Raw genomic sequence first — 27,712 nt, 5'->3', positions numbered from 1 at the left:
GTGCGATGACACGATGACGATGACGATATAAAGAACTAACGATGACGCGATAGAGCATCGCATCATCGCTATCGCACCATCGCGTCATCGCTATCGTATCATCGCATCATCGCGCTATCGCTTTGTCGTGCCATCGCACCATTGTCATCGCATTTTCGCGCCATCGCATCACCGTCATCGCGCTATCGCACCATCGCTTCATCGTCCTCGCATTATCGCATCATCGTCATCACACTATTGCACCATCTCACTATCGACTCAAACGTCGATGGTGCGATGATGCGATAGTGAACTACATGGCCCTATCCGGATTCCATAATTAAGTTATTAATTTGTACATAATTCCCATCTAAATCTTAATGAAAGTATAGTACTTTTGCAATATTATAACTCATATCATGTTCACAAGTCATTAAATATTTAAAGGGAGGTAACTCTTAGAATTACAATGAATATAGAGTACGCACTTTTCCCTTGATAGTCATACCAAAAAGTACTGGTTAAAAATATTAGAGACACACTCTTTATCGATTTATCAAATCTAACAGCTCACTAGGATACCGAAATTAAAAATTATTTCGTTCAATATATAAAGCATATGTGTTTGTTAATTAATTTGAATGAGAATTATCATTTTCCCGTTTGAATCCATGCCTTGATCATGCGGTTTTCATTAATTGCATTGTTTTTTTGCTTTTTTTTTTTACCTATGATTTAAATATTTATATCGTTAGCAAAAGGGTAAAGCTAATTTGTAATACCTAATTATTATTAGAGAGTCAAGTTTATCAACCTCTCATATAAAATCCGTTCATATATTTACTGCCTGCCGCGTTTTCTCCTTTCAATGGCGCATGCGCAAAAAGTCGATGGCGCGATGGTGCGATGACACGATGACGATGACGCGATAAAGAACTAACGATGACGCGATAGAGCATCGCATCATCGCCATCGCAACATCGTGTAATCACTATCGCACCATCGCGTTATCTCTATCGTATCATCGCGTCATTGCGCTATCGCTTTATCGTGCCATCGCACCATCGTCATCGCATTGTCGTGCCATCGCATCATCGTCATCGCACTATCGCACCATCGCATCATCGTCATCGCACTATAGAATCATCGTCATCGCACTATCGCACCATCGCACTATCTACTCAAACGGCGATGGTGCGATGATGCGATAGTGAACTACATGGCCCTATCCGGATTCCATAAGTTTTAAAACATGTGGTTTTAAATTAAAGCTGTGATATAATTTTGTTTAGTTTACAGCTATGGTATCTGTTGGTTAAGTTTACAGGTGCAGTATTGGGTATTGTTTGGTTACGTTTACAGCTATGGCATCGTTTGGTTACGTTTACAGCTATGGTATCGTTTGGTTGAGTTTACAGCTATGGCATCGTTTGGTTAAGTTTACAGCTGCAGTATAATTTGGGTCAGTTTACTGTTGAAGAATTTTCTGGTTAGGTTTACAGCCGCGGTATTGTTTGGTTTAGTTTACAGCTGCGGGTTTTTTGTTTAATTATCTTAGATGCGGTGTTGTTTGGTTTAGTTTGAAATTGTGATATCGTTTGGTTAACCGAGTGGTTTACAGCGACTTCAAATGACCTTGAACTTGCACAAATGACCAAAGTAAGTTCAAGGTTAGGACATATGTTTTAGATCACAGATAGTATTTGTGTCAGGTTTTAGCTTCTAATATAATAATTTTCCATATCAAAATATGGCCTAGACAGAATTCATGCATTTTTGACAGTTTTAAAACTTGCTCTACCACAAATGTCACCGGGTCAAGATCATGACACACGTACACATCAAAGTAATCTTTCTGTGAAATAGGAAGCGAAGCGGAGGTTGACAATGGTTTTCGAAGGGTGTCAATTTCAACTGTTATCCTCCCAAACAGGCACTTTTTATATACTATTACCCTCAGCGTTAGCAACACACTTGGCAACGGGTAACACAACGAATTGTTACATGTGCGTAATTATGCGTGTACGGTTCGCCATAAAATTCACTTCATTTTTATATAAAAGCAGTACAATTTTCTTTAAAATTAAGACATTCAGTATAATAAAATAAATAGTGCCTGTTTGCTTCGCGTCGGTTGACAATGTTTTTTTCGGGGTGTCAATTTCAACAGTTACCCTCCCAAACAGGCACTATTTATATATTAACAGTCAATCTCTTAGAAATTTCACTATTTAGAATGTACGAAATGGTCACAGTTGTGTTTATAATCTATATAGTAGATGTCTTTTACGACTGATATCCAACATCGTTGACTCGGACAGTTCGAAATAATTTTTTAGAGGAAGAGTTATCTCGCTTACGTTAACTTTACTAATATTTGCATTACATAAAGCAGTGAGGATTGGGAATTCTAAGGCAACATTACCTTAGACGTAACACAAAATTGATTGCGTGGACCCTGAGGTCCACGCAGAAAATATATAAGCGAGGTTAAACCGGATGCTATGGGGAAAATTCAGCCTGCGCATGAGCTTGCCTGGTTCCTGTGCGTAATGGGTAGCTCAGGGAACCAGGCTAACACACGTTTATCTGAATCGGGATCGGGACACATATGCACACATAAGTTCAAAGGCGCTGTAAAGTTGTCGGTAAACAGTACAGAAACAAAGTATTCCTTTTAAAGAAATGATTGGCATGTGATATGAACTATCAGAATTACGAAATAAGCCGAAACTACAACATGCATCAAATAGCATAATTAGCAATGTTTTGTTGTTTTTCCGAATACACAACTTTTATAAAAGGCGAAGCTAGGGTACTTCCCGATTAAATTTTTTTAAGCATTAAAGTATGATTGAATAATTATGTCCCTGTATAAAAGTTAAAATCTCAAGAAAAATGCATCAAAATATGAAATTTTTAATTTACAAAAAGCTGTCTCTGCATAGTAGTGCGAATCATAATGTGTGCGCAAATACTAAAATTCACCGAATGCCTGATACTATACATGCAAACTTCATTCATAGATAGATCATAATTATTTTTAGTAGTATGAACACTTTAAATTCTGAGATAAAAAGTCAGGGCTATAAATATATGTATACGTAATACAACGTACAAATTTAGTGATTAAAAGCAGAGGGCTAGAGTCGGTGGAATCTCTGATAGTCTTAAAAGGCTTTCACGTTTTCGTTGGAAACACATGCAAATGGTCCACGTATTGTAGTCCTTTTTTAAAGGACAGCAACTTGTTATTATGATAGCTGTTCTGTTTTCTCGCGGACGAAACAGAACGCAAAGGAAAGTGAGCACGGTTTTGAAAGCTTTAAAAGTACATATAGCTTGCCGACTGAAATCATTTGCAGTAAAATGGCGGTTTGCTATTGCATATCAACTTTGATTTATATATATATATATATATATATATATATATATATATATATATATATATATATATATATATATATATATATATATGCCAAAAAATACATAACCCGCGTTAGTGTGACCAAAGAGAGCATTCTATTGCTTATATTTACATTTTTTTAAATTGATCATAAAAAGTAAGTAAAATTTATTAAATTATTGTTGATGTGCACAAGTAGATAAAATAAACAGCCAAATCGTCCTCTATGAGAATTTGAGTCAGACATCATTATGACTATTTCGTGCAGTCCGTGATTTTTCTTAGGTCAATAAAGGTTTTGCTCAATAGATAAACAGGGCGTGTAGATTTCAGCCATGTCAGTTTCTACAGAACTATGAATTATAATTAATTACCCTAAGAAATATAGGGGATCATACTTGGTGGATGTAAATATAAAATGGTATGCCCATCTTGGTTCTTCAATTTTAAGTTAAAATATCAAGGTGCTGCAATATTACAGCGATCATGCAATGAACACCATAACGGTATAATAAGAAACAGGAAAATATTATATTTGTGTAGACTTTTTTGTGGGTAATAACTATAATTGATTTCGTTGTTTTATTTTTTCAGAATTCAAAACTGTATAATAATTCATAACGCCACTGTCAACTCTTGTTTAAGGTGGCTGTCCCTTTAAAAGAAAGAGAACTCCGTCACCCTTTATGGTTTTTTTTTTTTACTGAACAATGAATTCGAGAATCATCATAAGATTTGATTTTTTTCATAGTTAGATGACTTATTTAAAAAACATTAATTATTTCACGCAACAAAACATTCAAATGTGTTACGTCAAAGTTTATCACCACAAATCAAACTGGAACTCTATACATTCCATTAAAATCGTTCTTTATCAAGAATACACTTACTATAAATTGTCGTCCCTGTACACAAACACACAGATCCCGACAATTAATCACAGGGCTACCTAACACGAATTCTAATTCTCAAGAGTTAAAGTATAAGCAAATTGGAATTTCTGGTCGTTTTTAATCTTTTTCAAATTGTACCTAAATCTTTTTAATACCATATAACAAAATATCATTGAGTTTCTAGATGGGCTACTGCAAAACTTATTTCAACGTTTAAAAAATACATAATTATTTATCATTTATCATTTCTGACTTGTGTTAATCGACACAATGTAAAGGAACACTTTTTTATCTAAAAAATATTTTTGTGTATTTTCCTAAATCGATGTATATATATACATGTACTACCTTAAATGATATTAAATGTTTTAGAACTTATACGAATACAAGTTTTGTGAGATTGTAATTAACTTCAGGGATAGAAATGATGTAACTCGGAATAAATGCTTAATTTTGTTAATAAATGGTGTTATTGGAAACATTTTACACACACTTTATAAAAAGACTGTCTGAACTGTAAGAAAGTCTCAGAGTGACCGTGTTTCGTGTCAGGTAACACCGTCGCGACATGTCTTTTTTCTACCACCTGTGCTTGGTATGTTTTATTTAAGAGATATTCACCAGGTATTAACGGTGTTTAATTTACACCTGAAGGCGAAGATTTAACATTCAGAGGAGAGAGTAACGAACATAATACAATTAATAAATGTCGGAGAATGAATCCGAAATCTGTAAGAAAAACAAGTTGGTGTTTCTATTGAAGTTAATTCAATAACGAGCGCTTCTGTCAAACGAAGGAAGCCTAATATTGACCACCAAAGCCGGTAATTGATATAGCTTTCAAGTTTTGTTTATTTAGAATATGTTGTATATGAAAGTCTACAACACAAAACTCTGCGAATTCTTTTCTTGATCCCCGAGTTGTGGTTTAGTCTGACAAAATCTCTCTGAGCTCCATTAGTATTAATCTCCTCTTAAAATTTTTAAAATTGACAATTATTTATAAACGGTCTAGATTTGAGGTTTATAAAATTTACCAATCGAAATCAATTCTTTAAAACCGCCAAGTGCAGCCTTATTTCCATTTAGAGCTAATTTCAACTACATAACATGCATTGATGGAGAAGTTTACATTTGTTCATTCATATTCCCGTTGAATCATTTTAACAAACACCTGTCCATTTTTAGAACCCAAAGGTGAAACTCATTTTACTGAAATTTCTTCAAACCTTATGATTTTATCAGTTCGATAAGGACATTGAAATTGTTCAGATTTGTCACCATTTGATCTGAAATAAAAGATTATACCTAAATCTTGACATATGGGATTCTCACAGAGTTTTTATGGGGTATGATTATGTCGAGATCGGACCAAGATTGCAACGATATGTGCAAATATTTTTTGAAAAACAAATAACTGGTTATTTGTTGTTTGTCGAGTTACGGTGATATTAAAATCATCAATAACATTTCTCTTAAAATGTTTCGGGCCAAATTGACAAACCCTTGAGTAATTTATATCCGCGAAATATCACCCCCTTGTGGGGCGCAGTAATACCTAAATCAGTGCAACGCACCGTACAGGCCCTCAAAACGTTTAGTGGACGTCTGGTTGCTAGTGTATCTACAATTATCTGTAAATCTGATGTTGATAATACTCAGATCTCTGCAAGGCGAGGGTTAATTCAACTCTGAGTGTATATTTGTCTACCCAGCGCCACTTTCTGTTTTATTATTTGCCCATGGTTTCGTTTTGGTGAGCAAACAGAGAGTTCTTCCACCACCACTAATTTGGAGAGCCAGAGATAAATGACACTCTCCTTTTCTCCTATTTGTTTTACCGATAAAGAACCCTTATAAAACCAGGGATATAGCAATGTAGGAAAAAGAAGTTTTGAATTGGATTAGCAATATCTTTTTATTTGCAATAAGACAACGTATTTAAGGGGATAATTGTGCAAACATTAAGCTTATTTTTCGTCTGTTAGCAAGTCCTTCTGCGACCGAAAAGAAATATTTTCTATTGTGTCCTAACAAAGAGGTGAAAAAGTTTTATGATGCTGGGCAAAGATTAGCCGCTTATAGATGAAAGAGTAACTTTGCTTACTCTCCAATTTTGTTGTCTGTACGTGACAAAGATAAAATTATCCAATATTTTTTTTGATTTTATACCAATTTACTCAGCATTTGTGTAATCGATATGAGAAACAACCATTAAATATTTGTATCTTTACCATATGAACCAATGGCATCATTTTGTTTGATATTTAATATGCACAGTTCTATCAGTCCCACCGTTAACTGGTGATATTGTCTGAGCGCTGTGAAATTTACGGTTAAGTTGTTAGTTATGGCAAAACAATGACCACATTGCCATGTCAAATTAAAGTTCTGTTGATTCAGAGTGTCGAGTTGTGATCATATTGTCATCAACACATCTTTTGTTTCAATAAACAACTCCTTTGTTATCACTTCGATAAAATCTTGTTACCAAACACTACACAAATAGTCGTGAAGCAGTGAGATAGGTGACTAAAACTCAACCCGGTCCCAATAACTTAGATTTACAGATCTTTCCGGAGATTTGTGCATGACACCACTCTTATAGTATGGAATTTTTAATGAGCATGTTCGCTCTTGAAATGTTTAAACGTGTTCTGTAGGAGGAAAATAGTCCCGAGGATTTCATTAATAATATTCAAGACAACAGACTGAGTGTGAATACAAATTAATTAAATGATATAAAATAATATTTATAAAATAAAACTGTACAAAAACGAGTTAACATATAAAACCGACGCCGAAAAATAGAACTGGCACCGCCCAAAGTATCAAGAACCCCACTATTACAACATTAGCGAGGAAATGTTTGCATCTTTAGCTCATTAGAAACACTGAACAACAAATAACAACTTGTACATTGGATTGTTCAATAGTAATAACCATATGACAAAGCTAAATATCCCTTAGCATTTTTTTAAACTATGAATCTTTCTAGCTTGTTTTTTTTTAAATTCTAACAACCCTAAATCTATAGACCGGGTTTGTACAACAATTTACGAGCACCATCCTTCAGGTGGAGTTTGTAATAGCGAAAACATACAAGCCTGTTCTTTAGTCGGAGTATGTACAACCTATAACTAATCTCATCCAGAATATGAACAACCAATAACAAACCGCTTTCATTAGTCTTAGTTTGAACGACCTAAAACGAGCCTCATCCTTATTTCAGAGTTTGAACATCCTATGATAAACCTCACCCTTTTGTCAGAGTTTCAACATCCTACAAAGCCATCCTTTTGTTAATATTTGAACATCCTATAACTCACTTTTAACATCCTATAACAAACCTCAACCTTTTGTCAGAGTTTAAACATCCTACAAACTCACCCTTTTGTTAATATTTGAACATATAATAACCTCCCTCTTTTGTCAGAGTTTGAACGACCTATAACAAACCTCACCCTTAATCAGAGTTTGAACAATAACACATCTCATCCTTTGGTCAGATTTTGTACAACATGTAAAAGACCTAATCTTATTAATCATAGATAATCTTTAATATTTGCGGAAAAAAATCTTGGAGCGAATGAAAAGCTAATCACCACCTGAAAGATAAAAAACATACCAAGGAAAGATTTGTATCAAAACTGGACATACCTGACTCAATGCTAAGTATTCATATGTTTAGTATGTTAATCATTTGCTAAATTATGTCAAAGTTATTGTTGCTTAAAGAGTGGCAAAGGATTGGAGTGGTCTTAAGGGGGAAAGGGAAAGTGTGTCCAGCATGTCACAATCAAAGACCCGCAGATCCCAGTGTCCACAGGAAAAATGGCGGGTAAACAGCTTAACGCTGATAAGACCATGGTCATTGGGCAATTATAAGACTCTCATGGCTGAATTCTGACAAAGATGATCTCCTATTGAAAGACTCAACACTTCAAAGGTTTCTTGGTAAACCAATTAATGCGTTCGGTTCCCGAATGGTTAAGATAACGCACATGGGGATCCACGGAGAAAAAGAGTTTGTTTACGTGAATGACCAACTCAACTTTACTTTTTTGTGTATAAAAACTCATGTTCACGGAATGTTGTCTCGGAAACTAGAATTCCAAAGCCAGCTTTTTTACTCAATACAGAAATTAGTCTGAATAACGCAGATGGGATAACGAAAAGCTGGATTTGACAAGAAGGTCGCGGATATATACATGGTATCCAAACCAGCCTGTCAATATTATTTGCAGGGAACTTCATATTTCAAATCTCTGAAATGCTCTCTTAATCCAATGCAAACCCCTTTCCTTGGTTAATCAATACTGAGAAATAATTCAGGGCGTGAGAGTGCTAATAAGAGTACCCTTCAATCTTTTAATAGTCCTTAGATTTCATATTAACTGTCCAATATCAAATTCAGAAGTCGACCCTTTGTTTTGATACCGACAAAATTGAAAATTACTCGAGTGAGAGCGCTATGCAAATCGACGGCTAAACATAATCTTTATATAATTGTTAATTTAAGATTTTTATGTCTTCTTTTCATACTTTCTTACGAAACGAAGCAATTTTGAAAGTAACAAACAGACGATGAAACATTTATTTGAGAATTTGTTAATCATAGCGGGAATCAGTCTCCAGATATTCATATCCGATCCCGTTACTCGGACAACGATCTCAAACATTTTGGGGACTTTTTAACGGGTGCAATGATACGGGAGGATTTATTCCATAGCTTTACAGTTCTTAATCCTCTAATCCCGTTTATCTTTTTAGATATTCCTCATTTCTTACGAGCAAATTTAAAGAGATGTTCAATCTCCGAATGACAGCCGATAATCCCTCTCAAAGGACTGCCCCATGCAGTAAAAATGAAGTGTTTGCCCAACCGACAGGATGAAGTTTGTTCAGAGAGCATTAAACAGTTTAATCCGGGCCTGAAAGTGTCCCACATAATATAGTAGACCACGCACAATGAGTGATGAAACGGGATATATCTGATTATGAACACCCCACTATGATGAATTCTAGGGAGGAACAAAGACCAAAACTTAAAATATTAAACCTGGTATAAAGTATGATTTGTTAAAATAATATTCCAGATCAGACTCTGAGGGAAAACGAGTAGTTAATGCATTCAGAATTAAGCTTTCGTTTTTCGCTACACCTTCCCCAATCTTGATAACATTAAGGCTTTGATAAGAATGACTTGAAAGCACAGGTGGAGAATCTTCTTTATTGAATTCACTTTCTCCTGTGTTGGTATTTTTCAAATGCTCGAAAGCATTCGTACCTAGACTGTTAGGTAACGAAAATGTGTCTGTATTGTTTGTATTCAGCAAATATCTACAGCAATCTCACCTGCATCGCGTGAACAAGTTTGGCCGCAACACTTTATAGAACGTTTTCATTTCCACATTTAGTGCAAGAAAAATGTATATGCTGTTCATTGTAAAAAATTACTCATTTGAATACTATGTTTCCGCAATCCCATTTAGATGACTTGATATTAACCTAATTATAACCTTTATATTACATATTTAATAACCTTTGGAGTTGTCTTCACTGAACTCTTGATTCTGGTCCAAATCCTGACAGTTCCCGCTACACACTACTCTAGCTGTAACACGTCCACATAACTTTGCAACAGTTATCAAAGCAACTGGTCTCTGTTCAGTCCCCTTAAAACAAAGGGTGTAAACAAGAGAAATATCAGCCCGTCTTGTCGCTGGCTATTTCTATACCCCAGATCTCCCAGAAGATGGGCTTTGTTGATAGGTTGTCATTTGAAACCACGCGCCATGACATTCGGTTCTATCGATAGATTCAATGTTTCAAAGTGTTGAGAGATAAGGTCTCGACACAATCATTGTCTTGAGTTTAATTGCTATAGAGAATCACTGGTAGAAACCGTTGTCAACTTTTGAAACAGTCAGACAGATTTGGGAAGTATCTACAACATGTCCCGTCGACATCCACGAGGTCTTTGCCGAGTGATGAACAAGTGTAGGCAAAATATCGTACAGGTCTCTCACATGATGCATTGACAGACCGGGCACTTTGATTTTTGTTATATTATGTTGCAATGTCGTAATTGATTATATCAAGCAATTGATTGTATCTAATACATGAACTATAGATTATATTTTTCGTAAAAATATTTTGCTTCATTTTTTTAACATCTATAAAATGTCACTATGTTAGTGACTTGAATCAGTTGTACCGTTGGCAAATTACATTCATTAGCTACCCTCCCTGGTTGTAAATCTTACTTTTCATAAGAAACCCATAAAACAAATAAGAAGGAAACGTTTCAACATGAGATAATCAGTCTACACGGTAAGAAGTGCTTTTGTTTTGCTGCTAAGAGAAACTTATGTTTTCTCCTATAGCTAGATACCAGATCTTGTATGAAGATAATTTCCTCGATTGATAATTGTTAAAAGTTAGAAAATTCTGGTGTGGTTCTATTTGTACCAATACTGTTATTGAAATTGGAAGTGAAAAACTGAGTTTGGTTTTCTAATTGGATAAACTGTACTATTCGTAGCATCTAGATGATGAACGTAGTTCATACATGTATTTCTACCTTAATTAACCTTCAAATCCAATTACAAGGTTCGTGTAGCTGACGGCATATTTTTTTTAAACATAACATTCATAAATTTACATCATTACGTGACAGTGTCAATCTTTCCAAAATACAAGATGATTTGTCATAAACATGCGACTGAAAAGAGTGTTCTTACGGTCTGAGAATGTGTTCAACCTAATACAATATCCATATCATAAATATGTCACAGCTCATAGGCCTACTATTTTGTATTTTAAAATCAGGTTTACTGTAAGAAAATTTCAAATGAAGCATGTGCTCTTTCTAAAGTACGAATTGCCGTATGAATTTTAGGAAATTTCAAATTATATGCAGTGTTGTATGAAATTACACAAACCAATATTTATCTTACTTTTTTAAAGTACCTACCTTCATGTAATAGTGTCCACCCCTGTCTGTTAAAAATTATCCGAGATATTGTTTTCTTCATCTGGATAAGATTGGAAGAATCATAGGTCCAATGCCTACCATGCCTGTCTTTGATGCTAGATCTCTATAATACAAAGAAAACAGTATACAAACTGTGGCAATAAAAAGGACAGAAATTGCTTTGTGTTGTCTCGTTTATGTATCAAAATGTGTGATTTGAATCTTTGATTCGCCAAGAAAGTTTTCAATAAGCCTTCGACATGCATGTAGCTATTCAGAAATGCAAATCTATAGAAAGTGTCGGGCCGTGTCATATCTGGAAATTCTGTTTAATGTTGCCATAAAAATTGTCTTGAGCAATCACTACACAAAAGGTTTACCACTCAAGAAAAGTCACAAAGTTGGTTTTCTGTATGAGCCTCCTCGGTGCACACGGCTTGATAATCCTTTCAAAATTCCTTTCTTGCAAAAGGTCTTGAAAAGTTAATAGGAGATACTAACTTTGTGATCTAATTAACAGTTTCTTTCACCATTCAGCAAATTAATCAAATTATCAATAGAATTTGTAATTAGGTTAAAGTAGATTTGGAGATATTCTGAAAATCTACACAAGTAAGACAGTTCCAAAAATTATTAATGACCCATTTGCTGAACAAAATAAAATAAGGAGACTGCACATTTTATGCAAATATTGCATTTAAGTTCTTCGATATCAGTCTGGAAGTTTTTCATACATTCTGCTATCGGGGTTAAACGATTTTGAGAAGTTCACAGACAGACAATCAACGGGAACAAAGATAATTTCATCACCTTACATGCTGCCAAAATCGTTGACAAGAAATGGTCACACATGAAAGAGAGCTACATAAAACAATATTAAACGCGATACGTCTCAAGCCTCTCAAAGGTAATGTTAAACCCGGTATCATTGCTCAGTCCAGGATGTTTAAAACAAAAAACCAAAAAAAAAAAACAAAAAAAAAAAACTTAAGTGATCAATGTTTTTGTCAGGTAAAATTGAAGTAGTATCCATGTATCATAGCTACCAAATATTTAAAAATAAATGTGTAACAATTTCTATATTTATGTTTACTAGTCTGTATCCAGGGTTGATCACTGGGCCTTGTTCTTGCGTAGTCTTGTCTTCTGATCATCTTTCATGCAAATTCGTCCGCTTTCATCTCTAGTATTTTAAATTTTTAAATTTTATTGCAATCTGATAAAATTATTTAAGCATATAGTTAAAACAGAATTTTCATATAAATAGGAGATTTAAATTCCCCATTGAAATTTAAATCAATAAAAAAGATATTGGTTGAGAAGCATCGGGACTATTTTTAAAGGGCGTATTAAATGCGTAAATAGGCACGGGTATAAGTATCTGGACAATTTATTTTATGAGCAGTTATCTTAATTCATTAAACTAAGGGAGGGCTAGGGCCTGATTCGTGAATTTGCAACAAACACACCAACAAAATGAGGGAAATTGTGCATATGCAAGCTGGCCAGTGCGGAAACCAGATTGGTGCTAAAGTGAGTGAATTTATTATACTTTTGAATTAATTTATCCCTCATTAAATTATGTGTGTATAAAATTGAAAAAAAAAACTTTTAAAAGTGCTTTAGCATTAAAGTATATTTTTCCCATTGACATGGAAGGACTCTCATTGTACCTTCACATAAAAAGGATTTGAGACATATCTATGAATCGAGAAAAAATATTTAGTATTCCAATAATCAATGTTTGATCTAACCCTTCAAAGATCTAAATTATAACTTATCTTTTTTATATATAAAAATCGTTTCTGATTGCAAGAATACATGTACAAAACTTTCGGAACATATTGTGTCTTTATTTAATTGTAGAACTTTCAAAGCATATTGTCTTGTTATAATTTTCTACATTAAAGTTTTTACTTGAGTTGATAGAAATTGATATTTTCATCTGCATTACTAATATCCCACTTTATGTGTGGTTTGCTATAAAATTTAATTAAATGTCTTGTTCAACAATGCACCAGAGTCATTTTAACGTCATAAAAATCTTAACCATTTTGTTGACGAGGTCCGACTTCTGTGACAAGATGAAAGACTTTATAGTGGATGTTTGTATATCTTTATAGTTTGTTGTGTCATGTGTAATTAAACATGCTCAGTGCCTTTTAATGAAACATATATTCACGTAGTAACTTCGGGTGGTTACAATAGAGGAAATAATTCATTGTTGCTAATGGGATCCGGAACAAACATGGCCATACATTATCGCTCTGAAACGGGGTACTGATACGGCCGGTCAGGGTAGGGCTTTAAATCCTCCGAATGCAACATTAAATGAACATTTCTTATCCTTTATCAAACGTTTCACACATCCAACGTTCGAAGTACCCGTTGTCTGGAATCAGAAGCCGTCATTCATTCAACAATAAATTTAACAATAAATGACGTTGCCAACATGTGCGGGAGGAATGAAAATGACGTTGATAAATGCGATGGAAAAGAGGCCAAGACAATAATTGACGATATAATCCAAGTTTGTACAAGAATTAGACGAAATAGGAAAGTGAAAAAGGCCAAAATTCATTCCGATAAAGTCTAATTCTAACCTAAACAGTGTTAAATGCTGACCATCGTTGATAAGAAGAGGCTTTCTTTAAGGTATTTTTAAATAAATCATATCTGATTATGAGACAATAGCTAACACAATGACATGATGGTGCCCCGACCCAAGAAATGATGCACAATCCTCACTCGGGGCCTTTAAATCAATGTCATTTCATTCAAACTTCAGCCTTCCATTTTTCAATCCGTTGGACAATTCTCAGGGATTACGTGATAAGCGCACCAAGTGAAACAGGGTTTATCCAAAGAAATGCGACAAGAGCAAGTACCTAAGTAAATCGATCGATTCAATCATGATTGATCACCATATTTTATTTTTTAAATTAAAAATTTTCCCTTGTACTTGTACATAGAAGATCTACGCTCTTCATATATAAGTTCGGCTATTTACTCTTAAAAATATTAAATTTACACTCTTTTCACCATCAAAACAGAAAATCTGCTCTCAGGTGATACGCAATACCCACTCATGTTACAGTTTACAATTTCTCCTACATAAATTTTTTTTAAATAGTTATTTATCTTACACAAACATGGACACATGTAGACCCTTAATTGAAATTAAGACCTAGGTTTGTGTCAATCTGAGAAAACATTGCAACGAAGTTTTATTAAGTCTACCACAAAAACGTTTAGCTATTATAATTTCTATATCAATATTTAGAATAAAAATGAGACGATAATTGTTCATTCTTAGTCGATTCTTTGTTGTCAGTCACTTAACTGTGATGTTCTAATGTTTAAGAATAACACAGCCAAATAGAGTACCTCTTACTTTCAAAAACTCCTTGACGAAGCCTTAGTCAGAATCAAAGGATAAAATTCGAGAAATGTGATTGTTTAATCAAGTATACTTTCTAAAACCCTGTAAGTTGTTTTATAAATACAAATTGCAATTTTATTTTATACTTCATTGCTTATTACAAAAAAAAATTGAAAGAGTTATTTAGAGTCTTGACTTTCTAGACTTTTAAGATGACATAAAAATAGAATTTCCAAATTTAAATCCATCGAGATGACAAATATTTATCAAAATATGCAATAACTTCTTAGTACACAATGCAACGAATACACTCATATAAACAAAACAGTGTTTAGCAGATACCTTTAATTTATCTAGATATATCTGATGAAACAGGAACAATTCATTTATGTTCCCTCCATAGTCATTCACTCAATCGCGGAGACCCTTTTCTTTAGATCTGACAATTTGATCTAGATCGCGAACCTTGCGTGCAAGTCGCCGATCCCGATCAGTTATCGATGCATCTGAGAATTAAACTCGTCACCAAGGAGACGAGAGGGTAGTAAGTACTGCTGGATGGTGCTGATTTTCGAAGACAGTTGCTGATTTTGAATCAGTTTTATTGTTGACAAAAACGACAGATGCATCTGAGAATTAAACTCGTCACCAAGGAGACGTGAGGATTGTCAATACTATTGTAGAATGATTCTGATGTGGTGCTGATTTTCGAAGACAGTTACTTTTGAATATGTCTTACTGCTGACAAAAAAGACAAACACGATGTGTTTGGCTACACGAGAGGCGTCAAGGGTTTACATATCCAGCACATGTTTAAACTAATGATAACAAACTACCGTCACCTCATAATGATGGTAATACAGGTGGTATCAAACTTTAAATTTCACCATTTAGCAAGGATTTTGACAGCTTTTTCAAAAGCTTAGAAGAGATAAAGTTACACTTTCACGTATATCAGAATAAGACAAATATTGAATTTGAATTCTAACAAGAAATCTTTTGCTTATCATAGCAACCCAACACCTGGAGTCAGGCCTTTTAAATTGGAGCCCCGCGAGATTTGGGTTCTATTCACAATTTACATCTTACCAGCTTTATTGTAATGAACATTTAATACCTTAGTTTAACACGAATAAATTGTCTCCAAATTTCATTAGGTGCAGTTGCTTCTGAATTATTTACAAGCTACTGTTTGATATTTGGTGATGTTTAAATGACAAGTTCATTCATGACATCTAGGAAAACAAAGAGGAAGGCGGCAACTTGTTAGTTGATTGTCCATAAATGTATCCATTGTTAAGGACCACCTCGCACTCTTTATCTCTGCTCCAGAATTTAAAAAACCAGTATCAAGGAATCTTTTACTCCCGAAGAATCACAAACACTCTGAGATTCGGTGATGATCAGAGATCCCTTCCTTGATTGGTCAGCCATTGTTTAAGCCCATTCATTGGAAAGGAGATAACTGATGATAAAAGCTGGATCACGGATTTGAGGATTAGAATGGAAGAAACAATGACAGCCTGATTGAAAGATTGTTGTTGAGTAGTAGTCCCTGGTTACCGTTATCTTCTTCTTCACACTTACACCAAACAAATATTCCTAGAGACAATGTGTACTGAAATTGTTTAAAGTGTTGTTAAAACAGACAGAAAAATACAACCGATGTACTAGTATTTGGATATTTTTCAGATCAAAATATAGTTTGGATAATTATCTTAGACACCCAACCATCATTCCAAAACTTATAAAGTACTTTCAAACTTAGCAGCTTTGGAGTATTTTCACCGTATTTGTAGGTCCACCAAATGACAAAAGCGTTAACATACCAGTAAATAAAGACCACTTTTCAATTAAGTTTTAATTTTTGATGAACACGCCAAGCCACAATCATTGACAATAATTTTATTCTGCGACTGTATAGCTAGATACTAGTATTCTTTTCTATTGTAGTTCTGGGAAGTGATATCTGATGAACACGGCATTGACCCAACAGGAACCTATCATGGAGACTCAGACTTGCAGTTAGAAAGAATTAATGTCTACTACAATGAAGCAACAGGTAATAATACTTACAGCCTTACAGACACCAATATACCGAAGACTTAATTAAATGATAAGTTAAGAGTTGAAATTGTCACGACTGCTTTTCTATTCTAGGTGGAAAATATGTACCTCGTAGCATTCTTATCGATCTTGAGCCAGGAACCATGGACTCAGTCCGATCAGGCCCATTCGGACAAATTTTCAGACCAGACAACTTCGTGTTCGGTTAGTATTTCGGACAGCAAAATTGCTGAAAATGTTAAAGAACAATCTGGTTGATTTCGTTTAATAAAATATGGCATGGAAATTAATAAATCGATGTTGTTTCCCTGAAATCAGGACAAAGCGGAGCAGGAAACAACTGGGCCAAGGGCCACTACACAGAGGGAGCCGAATTGATCGACTCAGCTTTGGATGTTGTCAGAAAGGAGGCGGAAAGCTGTGACTGTATTCAGGGATTTCAACTTACACACTCATTGGGCGGGGGCACTGGTGCTGGTATGGGAACACTACTCATCAGCAAAATCCGCGAGGAATACCCCGACAGAATTATGAACACTTTTTCCGTTGTCCCATCTCCAAAAGTATCCGACACCGTGGTGGAACCCTACAACGCTACCCTCTCTGTTCACCAACTTGTCGAGAACACCGACGAAACATACTGCATTGATAACGAGGCTCTATATGACATCTGCTTCCGTACACTCAAACTTACCACCCCAACATACGGCGACCTCAACCATCTCATCTCAGCTACCATGTCCGGAGTCACAACATGTCTGAGATTCCCTGGTAAATATTTAACTTTCTTTTGTTTCTTGAAAGAAGTCTGATATACGTTAGAAAGAGAATAAAAGAGAACTGAATTGATTTTCAACAGGTCAATTGAACGCTGACTTAAGAAAGATCGCTGTCAACATGGTCCCCTTCCCTCGTCTCCACTTCTTCATGCCTGGATTTGCTCCATTGACATCACGTGGTAGCCAGCAGTACAGGGCTCTGACCGTCCCAGAACTGACCCAGCAGATCTTCGATGCCAAGAACATGATGGCTGCCTGTGATCCACGTCACGGAAGATACTTAACTGTCAGCGCCCTCTTCCGTGGACGCATGTCAATGAAAGGTACTATCTTTAAGCAATTAATAAATTCGCGTGTATACACGTGCTGAAAAGTTAATGTATGTAGAATTTCACCTACTTGTTTAATTCTGGCAGAGGTTGACGAACAGATGTTGAACGTCCAGAACAAGAACAGCAGCTACTTCGTGGAATGGATCCCCAACAACGTCAAGACCGCCGTCTGTGACATCCCACCACGTGGTCTGAAAATGTCCGCCACCTTCGTCGGAAACACAACTGCCATCCAGGAACTCTTCAAACGCGTGTCTGAACAATTCACTGGTAGGTCTTTGCACAGCAGCAGCTTAGTCGTGTTGTTCTGGTTATTTCTTCATAATGAAGACTAGAACTCTATATTTATATTGCTAAACTGTTTTTCACTTTCCTTACAGCCATGTTCCGTCGTAAGGCTTTCTTGCATTGGTACACTGGTGAGGGTATGGACGAGATGGAGTTTACTGAGGCCGAGTCCAACATGAACGATTTGGTGTCTGAGTACCAACAGTACCAGGACGCCACCGCCGAGGAGGAGGGCGAGTTTGAGGAGGAAGAGGGAGAAGAGGAGGCGCAATAAACATTAAATTAACGCAGCAATTTTAGGTCATCCGTCCATTTATATTTATACTAGTTACACTGAAAATTATAGACGATATTAGGACAATCTAATTAACAATTGTAATACGCAATGAGCTGTTGACATGTCATCTACAGTACACAAATTATCTTGTACGAAAGCTCTGAACATAAAATAAACAGGATATCAAAATATCTATTTGTTTCTTTGTGTTCTTTTACATATTATTTAATATAGAATTTATAGACAAAACTTTTATATACATTGCATGACAAATGAAAGATACAATTTAATTCAGTTGACCTGCATATTTTTACGAGTTGAACACATTAAAACAAATTGTGAAGTACTATACATGTGCAGTGATTATTTCATTTTCCTGGTGACCTTACCAACACATGTGAAAAAGTTTGAAAAAGAAATCAAAAGTTTACCCAAAATATTTAAAGAAAGTATGCTGACTATGAATATCTATAACATTTTAATCATAATAATTATTTAAAAGTTTATATGGAATACTAATATTGGATTTACAATGTAATATGGATTTCAATGTGGACTCAATAATGCCTATTGCCAAAGAAATTTACTGACGTAAATCTTTGTTTTCCATGACAATTTTAATAAGACATTGCATTTTTAACAATATTGCGCACATTAAGCGCGCAAACATTTCATATACATTTGTATCGACGTTGGTATACAATTTCATAATCTGACTTTATTCTTGACAATTCTCTTACTTTCCAATGATAATTTGATCAGATTTGATAAATTTACTTGCATTCTATCATCTTCTATAGTGCAGTCTGTTTACACTGTTGTCTTTAATCTGAAAATCAAAATAACGTTACCAAATACAAGATGTTTATATTTTTTTTCAATTCATAACTAAAGAAAATGTTGAAACGTGATTAAATTGAAATGTTTCATTTATTTACAATTTTTTTTCTTCTAGATTAATGGTGTACTTTAAAAACCGGTAACTTAAAGGTGAAACCAATCCCATTATGCCATTATTTTTTTGGTTTTTTTTGGAAGGGTGTGGGGGTTGAAATGTATACCTGTATATGCAATTAAAATGTATAAATAAGAGGCAAAAGGGGAAAGTAGAACAACAGTTTAATGTAACCTTTTTTACATAAAATTGAGGAATTTTTAACAACTCAAATATTATTAGCTTTTTTTCAATATCAAGACTTTTTATGAATTTTAATGCAGTATGACATATTATGCTTTAAATAAATTAATGTAATGTTAGTTTTAAGAAGTCTTCTAAAGTTGAGGTTTTCCTTAAATCAGCTCTAAAATGTCACATCTACCTGGCGCCTTTTTACTGAAATTCGATCAAACCTTCTTGCTCTGATTAACTAACAAAATGTCACTTTTTGCATCTAAAATGAACCAAAACAAAATGTTCAGTGATTTCTGATCAGAATGAAAAGTTTCAGAACGCAAAATATAGATTTATATATAATATAAATTTAAGGTTGACTTTCCTTCGAAATGCTGTGAAATGATTCTCTATTCCTTATGTACATTCTAAAAAAGAACATAATTTTTTTTGAAAAGAATGATCATGTCAGCTATTAGCGCAATACGATACTTTTTTAATGGATCATTGGACATCGGGCTTGGAAAGGAAAACTTTTCAAAAGCTTATCTAAGAATCCCACATTAAATTAAGATAAAATATATAATGGCATCAATCAAAGATTTTCACGAGTTGTATTTTCATGCTTTGGGGTAGATAACTCCAACATTTTCAAACAAAAAACACCACTTCATAGTCCAAATGTCATAGTGGCGATTTGAAACAAGAGGTTTAGGTGGAATATACATGAATAAATCTTTAATTTGATAAAAATGTCCAATATTCATTTTCTCCAAAACAAAATTCTTGTGTTTGTTTCTTTTACCATAGTGTAAATACTTGAAATAATCCAAAACAGTGGTATTTGATTTTTCTTCATTGTTTAATTGGTGTTTTTTTTTTTTAAAAGTCGCACCATTGTCCGTCATTTACACGTTTGTTATTGTATAATACTATATATCTTATAAGTTTGGTTTACATTAGAACATAATGAATGTTCTTAAATTTTCCTCATGTACACGCTTACAATACGCTGATACAATGTCAATCTAAGGCCATATTTTAAAGAAACTTGTAATAGTTTTAAAGAGATCTATTTACGTCCTTAAAGCTTTATTTGACGTTCAAATCACTTTAAAGTTTCCCTATGAGTCAACAGTGCTTTAGACGCTAGTGACCAAAAGAGAATTTCCTGCATCTCTGTTGTGTTAAACGGCCTTCAAAAAATTGATTTATTAGTTTCAATATCGTCAATTTCTCAAAAGAACATTTTATTTTGTCAAATTTATGTGGTAAGGTGTTATTTATTTCATTCTAGTACATGTATTAAGTTATCGAAATGATTTGATTTTCTCTTCACGATGCTGGAAGTAACGAAATCATTTTAATTACAGAGGACATATCGCTTTAATTGAGGTAATTTATTAACAAACAATGTTGAAAATACACGATAGAATGGCCAATTAAAAGTGTTTAAGTAACTTCAATATGTTATAGGATGTAATGCAATCAGAGAGATAATAAACTCTCTGTTCATTAGTATATCATCCAATAGTCCAATAGTTTTATACAGAGGGACGTGAATTAATATGGTAGCTTGTTTCTGGAAACATGTTTATTCTTTATGAGACATGATATATTACATTGATTTTTTTACATAGTGAAGATGTTTCATCGCCATCAACACAAAATCGAGAGACAGAAAGTGATCAAAAAGTGAGCATTATTATTCTAATAATTAAAGATTGTATCAAAATCATTTTTGATGTGTACACACACACACACACACACACGAGATAATCTACGATAAGCAACTCGTTTTCATTTATTTTATTTTCATTTCCCCGTATAGTTTCCGTGCTATTGTCTTTAGTGAAAATTTGTTAGTTTAAGGTGAAAACACTTAAATTCTGTTTTAAATGACGGTTTGCCAACATTTTGAAAAGAAGATTATAAATCACCAAAATATTATTGTTATAATAAAGATACCCTCAGGAGGGGCTACTATTTTAAAACTGAAATAAATAAACTATACATACATTTCCAGGCCAAGTGAGGATTACACGTATTTCTGTGGCTACTGTACTGTTGGATCAGACATTTTTGATGATACTGTGAACCACGTGGTTCGAATTCACGGAGACTCGGAGGTGAAAATCAGGAAAAGGACTTATAATGAGAAAAACCAAACAACTGAACACCACTTTAAACAGTGGAAGATTATTCCAAGAGAGGAGGCTGAAAGAGGATTTAAAGTTAAAATTGATAACGACCGCGAACAAATAAGTCTTGTAAAGGATTAATTGTCTTGCAGAGAAACAAATACATCCGTATACAACTCCAGATTTTATATGTACCTTTTATGTGACATTTTTGTAAAATATGCGGTTATGTTTGGAACGATCAAGTTACTTATGCTGTGTACAGGAATATTTCATCCTGTTTCATTTTCCTCATATTGTTTTCCATCATGAAAGTAGTGAGATAGAAAAAGAAAGTACCGTGAAAAATGAGATATGAGTTTAATCGAAGAAGAGAGCATGCTAATATAAAGTAAACAATTTTTTTTCCTGAAAATCCCAACAAACAAGCCAACAGTATACCGATGTTATGGGTGTATCGGATGTTCTGAAAAATAACTTTAACGGAAAAGCCAAAGATCTAACAGCGTAGTTTAAAATTTATTTTTGAAAAAAATTAAAATTTATTTCAAAACAATTTTTCCAATCAAACTGCCCATCTGAAACAAATGTCTCATTGACGTTTATGAAAAAAAAATAGTAAACTTGCATAATGAAAAATCAAACAATTCAAAGAAGAAACTGGTGGTCACGATTATACCGAAGGATATGAGTGTATATTAAAAATGGCATAAATCAAAATTGGGGATTTAAATTATGATAGCTTTATCTTAATGATAGAATAAAAGGTTCTATGTTTTACATTAAAACACATCAATTTCAATCAGGTTAAATAGGACACATTAAACATACAACTTGAACCTCGACAAAATCTATGTGCATGAAGAATCTATCACCAGCAGTACAGTGATAATCACTTTGACCTGATTCTGGGTTTTTTTTGTTCAGGAACTCTTAAAATAGTGGACATCATTAATGTTCTCGTATATATCATCAATTCAGTCATTTTTCCGACCTTTCTGTTATAACCTATTTTTGTGAATTTCCCGTGAATAAAAAGTACTTCAGATACTTTCGATAGAGACATTCATCTCCTACAAGGATTTTCACTTCCCTTCCTTGTCAGCGTTTACATCAAATCTACAACATTTTTTCTGTTTAAAAATAAGGATACTTTATGAACTAGGTTTACATTCCCCTTTTCAAAAGGTCAGCCATGGTAATATATATATATATATATATATATATATATATATATATATATATATATATATATATATATATATATATGAGAGATAAATTTAAAAAAAATCATTTTTAAACACATATACACATATTTCAGCCTACAATCATTATTTTTCTATAGTACACTCACTGAATTACTTAATGTAGGAATTCGTGAATATATGTGCCTATTAAAAATTATAAAAAAGTAACATTTTAAAAATATAAACCCTGTTTTATTCAAACTCCATAAGACTGAGTTGTTTAACAAGGTCAACCCCAATTAATCTATTTACAAGGCACACGGAAAATGCACAATAGCTTTCCTATTCGAAGTGTTTATAGCTGTTATTGTGGTTGGATATTCCGATATGTAATGTGCTGAAATTCACTGCAACTGCACTTCAAAAAATAAACGATAAGAAATTAAATTTCCTGTACAGAGCGACGAATGTCTCCTGCGCAGGATATCGCCTCTCTACTCTCAGTGCACGAGATCGGCCTCTGATGGAAGGCTGTGTTGTTTATACAGCAGGGAGCAGATTAATTTTTTGGTAGCTTGTTTTTTTTTGGAAATTTGTTTACTCTTCGTCAAAAATGTTATTCTGCATCGACTCTTTCCATGACTGAGGATGTTTCATCACCATCGTCACAAAATCGAAAGACAGAAAGTGATCAGAAAGTGAGTACTATATTATTGTTTGGTTTCAGATATCATACTCCCTCTTGATGTAAGTTTTAAAGGACTTACGACATCTGGATCTATAATTAAGTGATCAGTTTTTGTTCTTTAGATAGGTTCTATTATTAGAATTACTGACTGTTATTATATAACCTTCAGTATTTCAAACTCGGTCAGTATTTGAGTATTCTATTTGATATTCACAAATACACACTCTCTTTTACACACGTATACAAACACACATTCGTAATATATAAAACATTTGATTTGTATAAATGTACAACACATAACCTACATTGGAATGCGGCAGCAAGAGAGATTTGTTTACAACATTTTGAAACTAGTTGATCGATCCAAGGACAAAATGTAGACAGAATCAAACATTCGTCTGTAGGTGATCAACAAGACCATGCAGACTGTTTTTCATCATTTTTTTTTAAATTTTATTTTTCTAGGCCAAGCGAGGAGTACACGTATTTCTGTGGCTACTGTACTGTTGGATCAGACACTTTTGATGATGCTGTAAACCACGTGGTTAGAATTCACGGAGATTTGGAGGTGAAAATCAGGAAAAGGACTTATAATGAGAAAAACCAAACATATGAACATCACGTTAAGCAATGGAAAATACACCCAAGAGAGGAGGCTGAAAAGGGATTCGAAGTTAAAGTCAATAATGACAGCGAACAAATTAGTCTTGTGAAGGTGTGATCGAAGGACCGAAGGCAAAAATATCAAAAGTGCGCCATTCCCATCGTGAAAGGGAGTGTAAAAGGAGATGGTGCAATCAGCTGCACATGTACCTTCTTGATCTTCAAATCCTGAGGAAAATTTCCCTTCATTTTCTTCTTCTTACTATCGCCATTGGTATTGATGTTGTGAACTTTCATGTTTATGTTTTTAATACCATCAAATAAAGCATGTATGATATATAAACGCCTCTTTGTGCATTAGATATAAACTAGACATCATGTCTGTTGCAATAAGGATTTTTTAATTTGAGTGGCGAAATGCTCTTACCAAGGATTTCTCTGCTGTTATTACGATTCCAAAGTATCCCGTAGTAGACGGGAATACTTCAGTAGCACGAGACAGAAATGATCCCTCTCGTCACACAACACAATTACTCTCACGTAATTACTCAGTAATCAGCTTCCCTGTTCTCTGTCTTTTGAAGCTTCGGTCACGAAAAATGAAATAATCTAAGCATGATTCCAATAAGATGGAACCTATAAATGAGTTCTCGGCGTATCTGGGCATCATTTCCTGGCAGGTAACGAGGTGAGAGTTCTCAGATCTCGCTCGGAACACCGGTTGGAGAAATGTTGGCATCGTCTCGCCCACTGTTTCCCAATTCGGTTCTCCATCCCTTAACTGCATGCACCGCATGTGTACCTAGTGGTAGAGAAGCCACTTACCGACTGAAGCCGCGGCAGAGAGTCATCAAAAGGTAAGTGTCTAAGCTAGAAGCAAAGAACAACACCCTATCTGTCATAAGATGTAAATTGGTTCTATCGTTGTTTTTCATGATTTTAAGAATTTATCAAATCTTTAGTGTTTGCTTGCAAGTTTCTTGGTTTTTGTATTTTTTAAAATCATTAAAAACAAGTTTGAAAGGTTAAATTCAGCTTTTATGAATTGCTTGGTTGGTTGCATTGCAAGTTAATATTCGTTCTAATGTTCCAATGTGTATATTTATTTTCTACCACCCAGTGTATTCGTGCGCTATTTACAACTGTACACTGTGGAGAAGACTATAAAATACGACATATATAAACATCAATCAGACGTTTGGGCCACTAACCTCTACTTTCTGTCTACATTTAGTTGTCAAAACGTAAATATATAACTGTTCAAATGAGTAGAACTTGTTCTTAACTCGCTGACATGCCGTGGTAGACTTGGGGTAAAACAGATGACATTTTGCCCAAACTGTTCTCCATATTCCGATCATTAAAATACACCGAACCAAAGTTGTAAGTATCCGCCCAGTGTAATGTTTTTACTAAATAAAATATCCCCAATTTATTTTTCTTGCCGTCGCGGTGACTGATTTCCGCCGAACTTCCAAGTAGTTAAGAACGATGAATTGACCTTGACCTTTGGTTGCGACCCGAGACCTTGACATTTGCTGAATATCACGAACACTTCCGGTTTCGTTGAGTTTCGCCCGGGAGCTGTCGGATTGTTTTAGGTTACCGATGGAAATGACATTACACTAAATTAAATTAAAACGGATTACATGTACTTGATATTTAAAACAATGTCGAGGGCAAAATAAACAGCAGATATAAAGTGGGTAAAACCTGGCGTAAGAACAATCTAGACACAAATAGTCCGTTGGCTTTGGGTCTTTCCCCAATAATAATTTTGGCCATTTTAATTGTTTATCCTTTGAAACTATCACTTAGTAAAGACTAGTATCAATCACAAAGAGTTGCCTATCATATCAAGCACGCGCAGATCAACTCCAGTTTAATGTTTTGAGATTTTGTCACGGGTACCTGATTTCAATCGGTGTTTTCCTATATCATCTGTGCTATTATGAAGAAGACACATCATTTACGAAATGTTGAAAAATTCACATTATTTTATCTCGCAATTTTCAAATCATTCTTTTTATCAGGATGAACACTTAGAATTTTTGTAAAGTATATAATAACAAACCTTGATCCGTCTGTACGTTAATACATCTCTCTTATTCCTGCACGTCACTGTGCGACATACACTTACATGTATACTGCGCAAAAAGTATTGACAAACTCAAACATTTTATCATCAACCACAAATGTATTTAATGCCAGCAAAAGAAGGACAATATAACAATTAGAAAAATAAATGGTTTAGTGTTCTTATAACTTAGTTTTTATTCATAGCATTGAGGCTAAAACTTGTTTTATAAGGAAATTAGATCATTTTAAAATTACTTGGCTGCGATGTCCTTCTATTTCCGTTTACAAAGAAAAGTGTTATATTAGTAAGAAAGTCATCCTCTAAATCTTTAAGGGGTATTTCCAAGAACTTATGCCACTTGAATGAAATTTACGAGTGGCCTTTTTATTGAAAAAGAACACTTAGTCTATATCAATCAGAGGCTGGCAATGTATAATATAGGGTTTTCCCATCCATCAGATTTTTTTTTGCATTCTGAGTAAACTTTATCCTCAGTAGATAAGGGTACATTTTTCCATTATATGCACGTTTTGCATATCGGGGGACGTGCATTCAAATGCGATAGAAGAGCTAGAGGTTAGTATGTTAAATTGGCAAGACAACTTGGCATGAATACCGCTTTATCTTAGTAAGTTCAGGGCTACAGGTTAAATGTGACTGGGTTAATAAACATGGAATTCCCCTGTACTACAGCTGCTTACTTACGAAAGGGGTTCGATGTCTTGTGGATTTTTCTTTCATTTTATGGCCTATGTTAAATTCAGATGATAACTCTGCGTCTTTTGCAGGAGGAGTGACAGATATGAGTTCTACTGTTGCTACTGTAGTCATGGAGATGATATTTTCAGCGACGCCATTTCACATGTTATCTACAGCCATAAACATCTAGCTATCCGACTGGGTCAGAGGTCAGACCCAGAGAATCATGGGACATCACTTCTCTACATACGACAGTGGGATGTAATTCCGAATTCTGTCCTCTCAGAGGGTCAAAGCATCAAAGTCAACAATGATACGGAACAAGTGGAAATCTGTGAACCAGTTTACAAAGCATAAGATGGGTGTATACACTCCAGAACACATAAACTAATAATCAATTCTAAATATTTACATTCTACTGTGTTTTTCCATTAATTTCTGTCGTCTTTAAATGCCGCTAATGCAACAACCTAATCACTGGGTATGAATCTACATGTAACATACACAAGTAGTACCCAAACATTGATCTCTCAAATATGTTAAAAATATGTTTCATATATGTTTGTACAACAGGTTGTTTTACAATTAATTAATGATAAAATTGACTCTATTGTTAAAAGCAGAATTTCAAGAGTTATTTTTCATGGATTATATTACAAAGTTTCATCCCACAATCTAATGCAATAACCAGTTTAATCTGCTATTCTTGCGTTACTGATTTACTCCCTCCGTGATCTGCAATTTATACGGAATTATTTAACAAAGTAATTAATTTCGTCAATAAGGGAATGTACATCTAAGCATTAAATCGTTTATCTTTA

General features: G+C 34.3%; 2 protein-coding genes and 1 long non-coding RNA gene across 8 annotated transcripts in view; 2 read left to right on the top strand and 1 right to left on the bottom strand.

Annotated features, from left to right (window-relative positions):
• The window catches only part of LOC105331667 (uncharacterized), a 26,357-nt gene extending 4,713 nt beyond the window's left edge, over positions 1 to 21,644 (bottom strand). The window contains exons 1-3 of one of the 3 annotated variants that reach the window (XM_066077252.1): positions 21,512 to 21,644; positions 19,164 to 19,211; positions 11,258 to 11,381 (exon numbers count right to left, since the gene is read on the bottom strand). In XM_066077252.1, coding sequence (XP_065933324.1) covers positions 11,258 to 11,318 — 61 coding nt within the window. In that variant the 5' untranslated portion in view covers positions 11,319 to 11,381; positions 19,164 to 19,211; positions 21,512 to 21,644. Of the gene's footprint in view, positions 1 to 11,257; positions 11,382 to 12,067; positions 12,202 to 19,163; positions 19,212 to 21,511 lie in introns of those variants that run through there. The other 2 variants (XM_034445574.2, XM_011433955.4) reach the window with 2 other exon arrangements.
• LOC105331668 (tubulin beta chain-like) lies at positions 12,661 to 18,573 on the top strand. Its single transcript, NM_001305363.1, is given in 7 exon segments — positions 12,661 to 12,790; positions 16,593 to 16,701; positions 16,800 to 16,910; positions 17,025 to 17,477; positions 17,566 to 17,808; positions 17,902 to 18,087; positions 18,198 to 18,573. Coding segments are annotated over 7 exon segments (1,341 nt in total). The 5' UTR covers positions 12,661 to 12,733; the 3' UTR covers positions 18,380 to 18,573.
• Positions 20,750 to 27,712, top strand: LOC105331670 (uncharacterized). 4 transcript variants are annotated; one of them, XR_010711347.1, is made up of 6 exons: positions 20,750 to 20,764; positions 21,134 to 21,188; positions 21,520 to 22,822; positions 23,281 to 23,519; positions 23,975 to 24,969; positions 26,981 to 27,712. It is a non-coding gene; the product is annotated as an uncharacterized lncRNA (long non-coding RNA). The 4 variants fall into 4 exon arrangements; XR_010711346.1 differs by lacking the exon at positions 20,750 to 20,764 and adding an exon at positions 20,874 to 20,888; XR_004596032.2 differs by lacking the exons at positions 20,750 to 20,764; positions 21,134 to 21,188; positions 21,520 to 22,822 and having other exon boundaries at positions 23,215 to 23,519; positions 26,981 to 27,498.

Source organism: Magallana gigas, chromosome 2 (assembly GCF_963853765.1).
Source record: "Magallana gigas chromosome 2, xbMagGiga1.1, whole genome shotgun sequence".
In the NCBI taxonomy this organism is placed as follows: domain Eukaryota; kingdom Metazoa; phylum Mollusca; class Bivalvia; order Ostreida; family Ostreidae; genus Magallana; species Magallana gigas.
The sequence above is the reverse complement of the archived record's forward strand: the minus strand, read 5'-3'. Positions and strand labels throughout refer to the sequence as shown.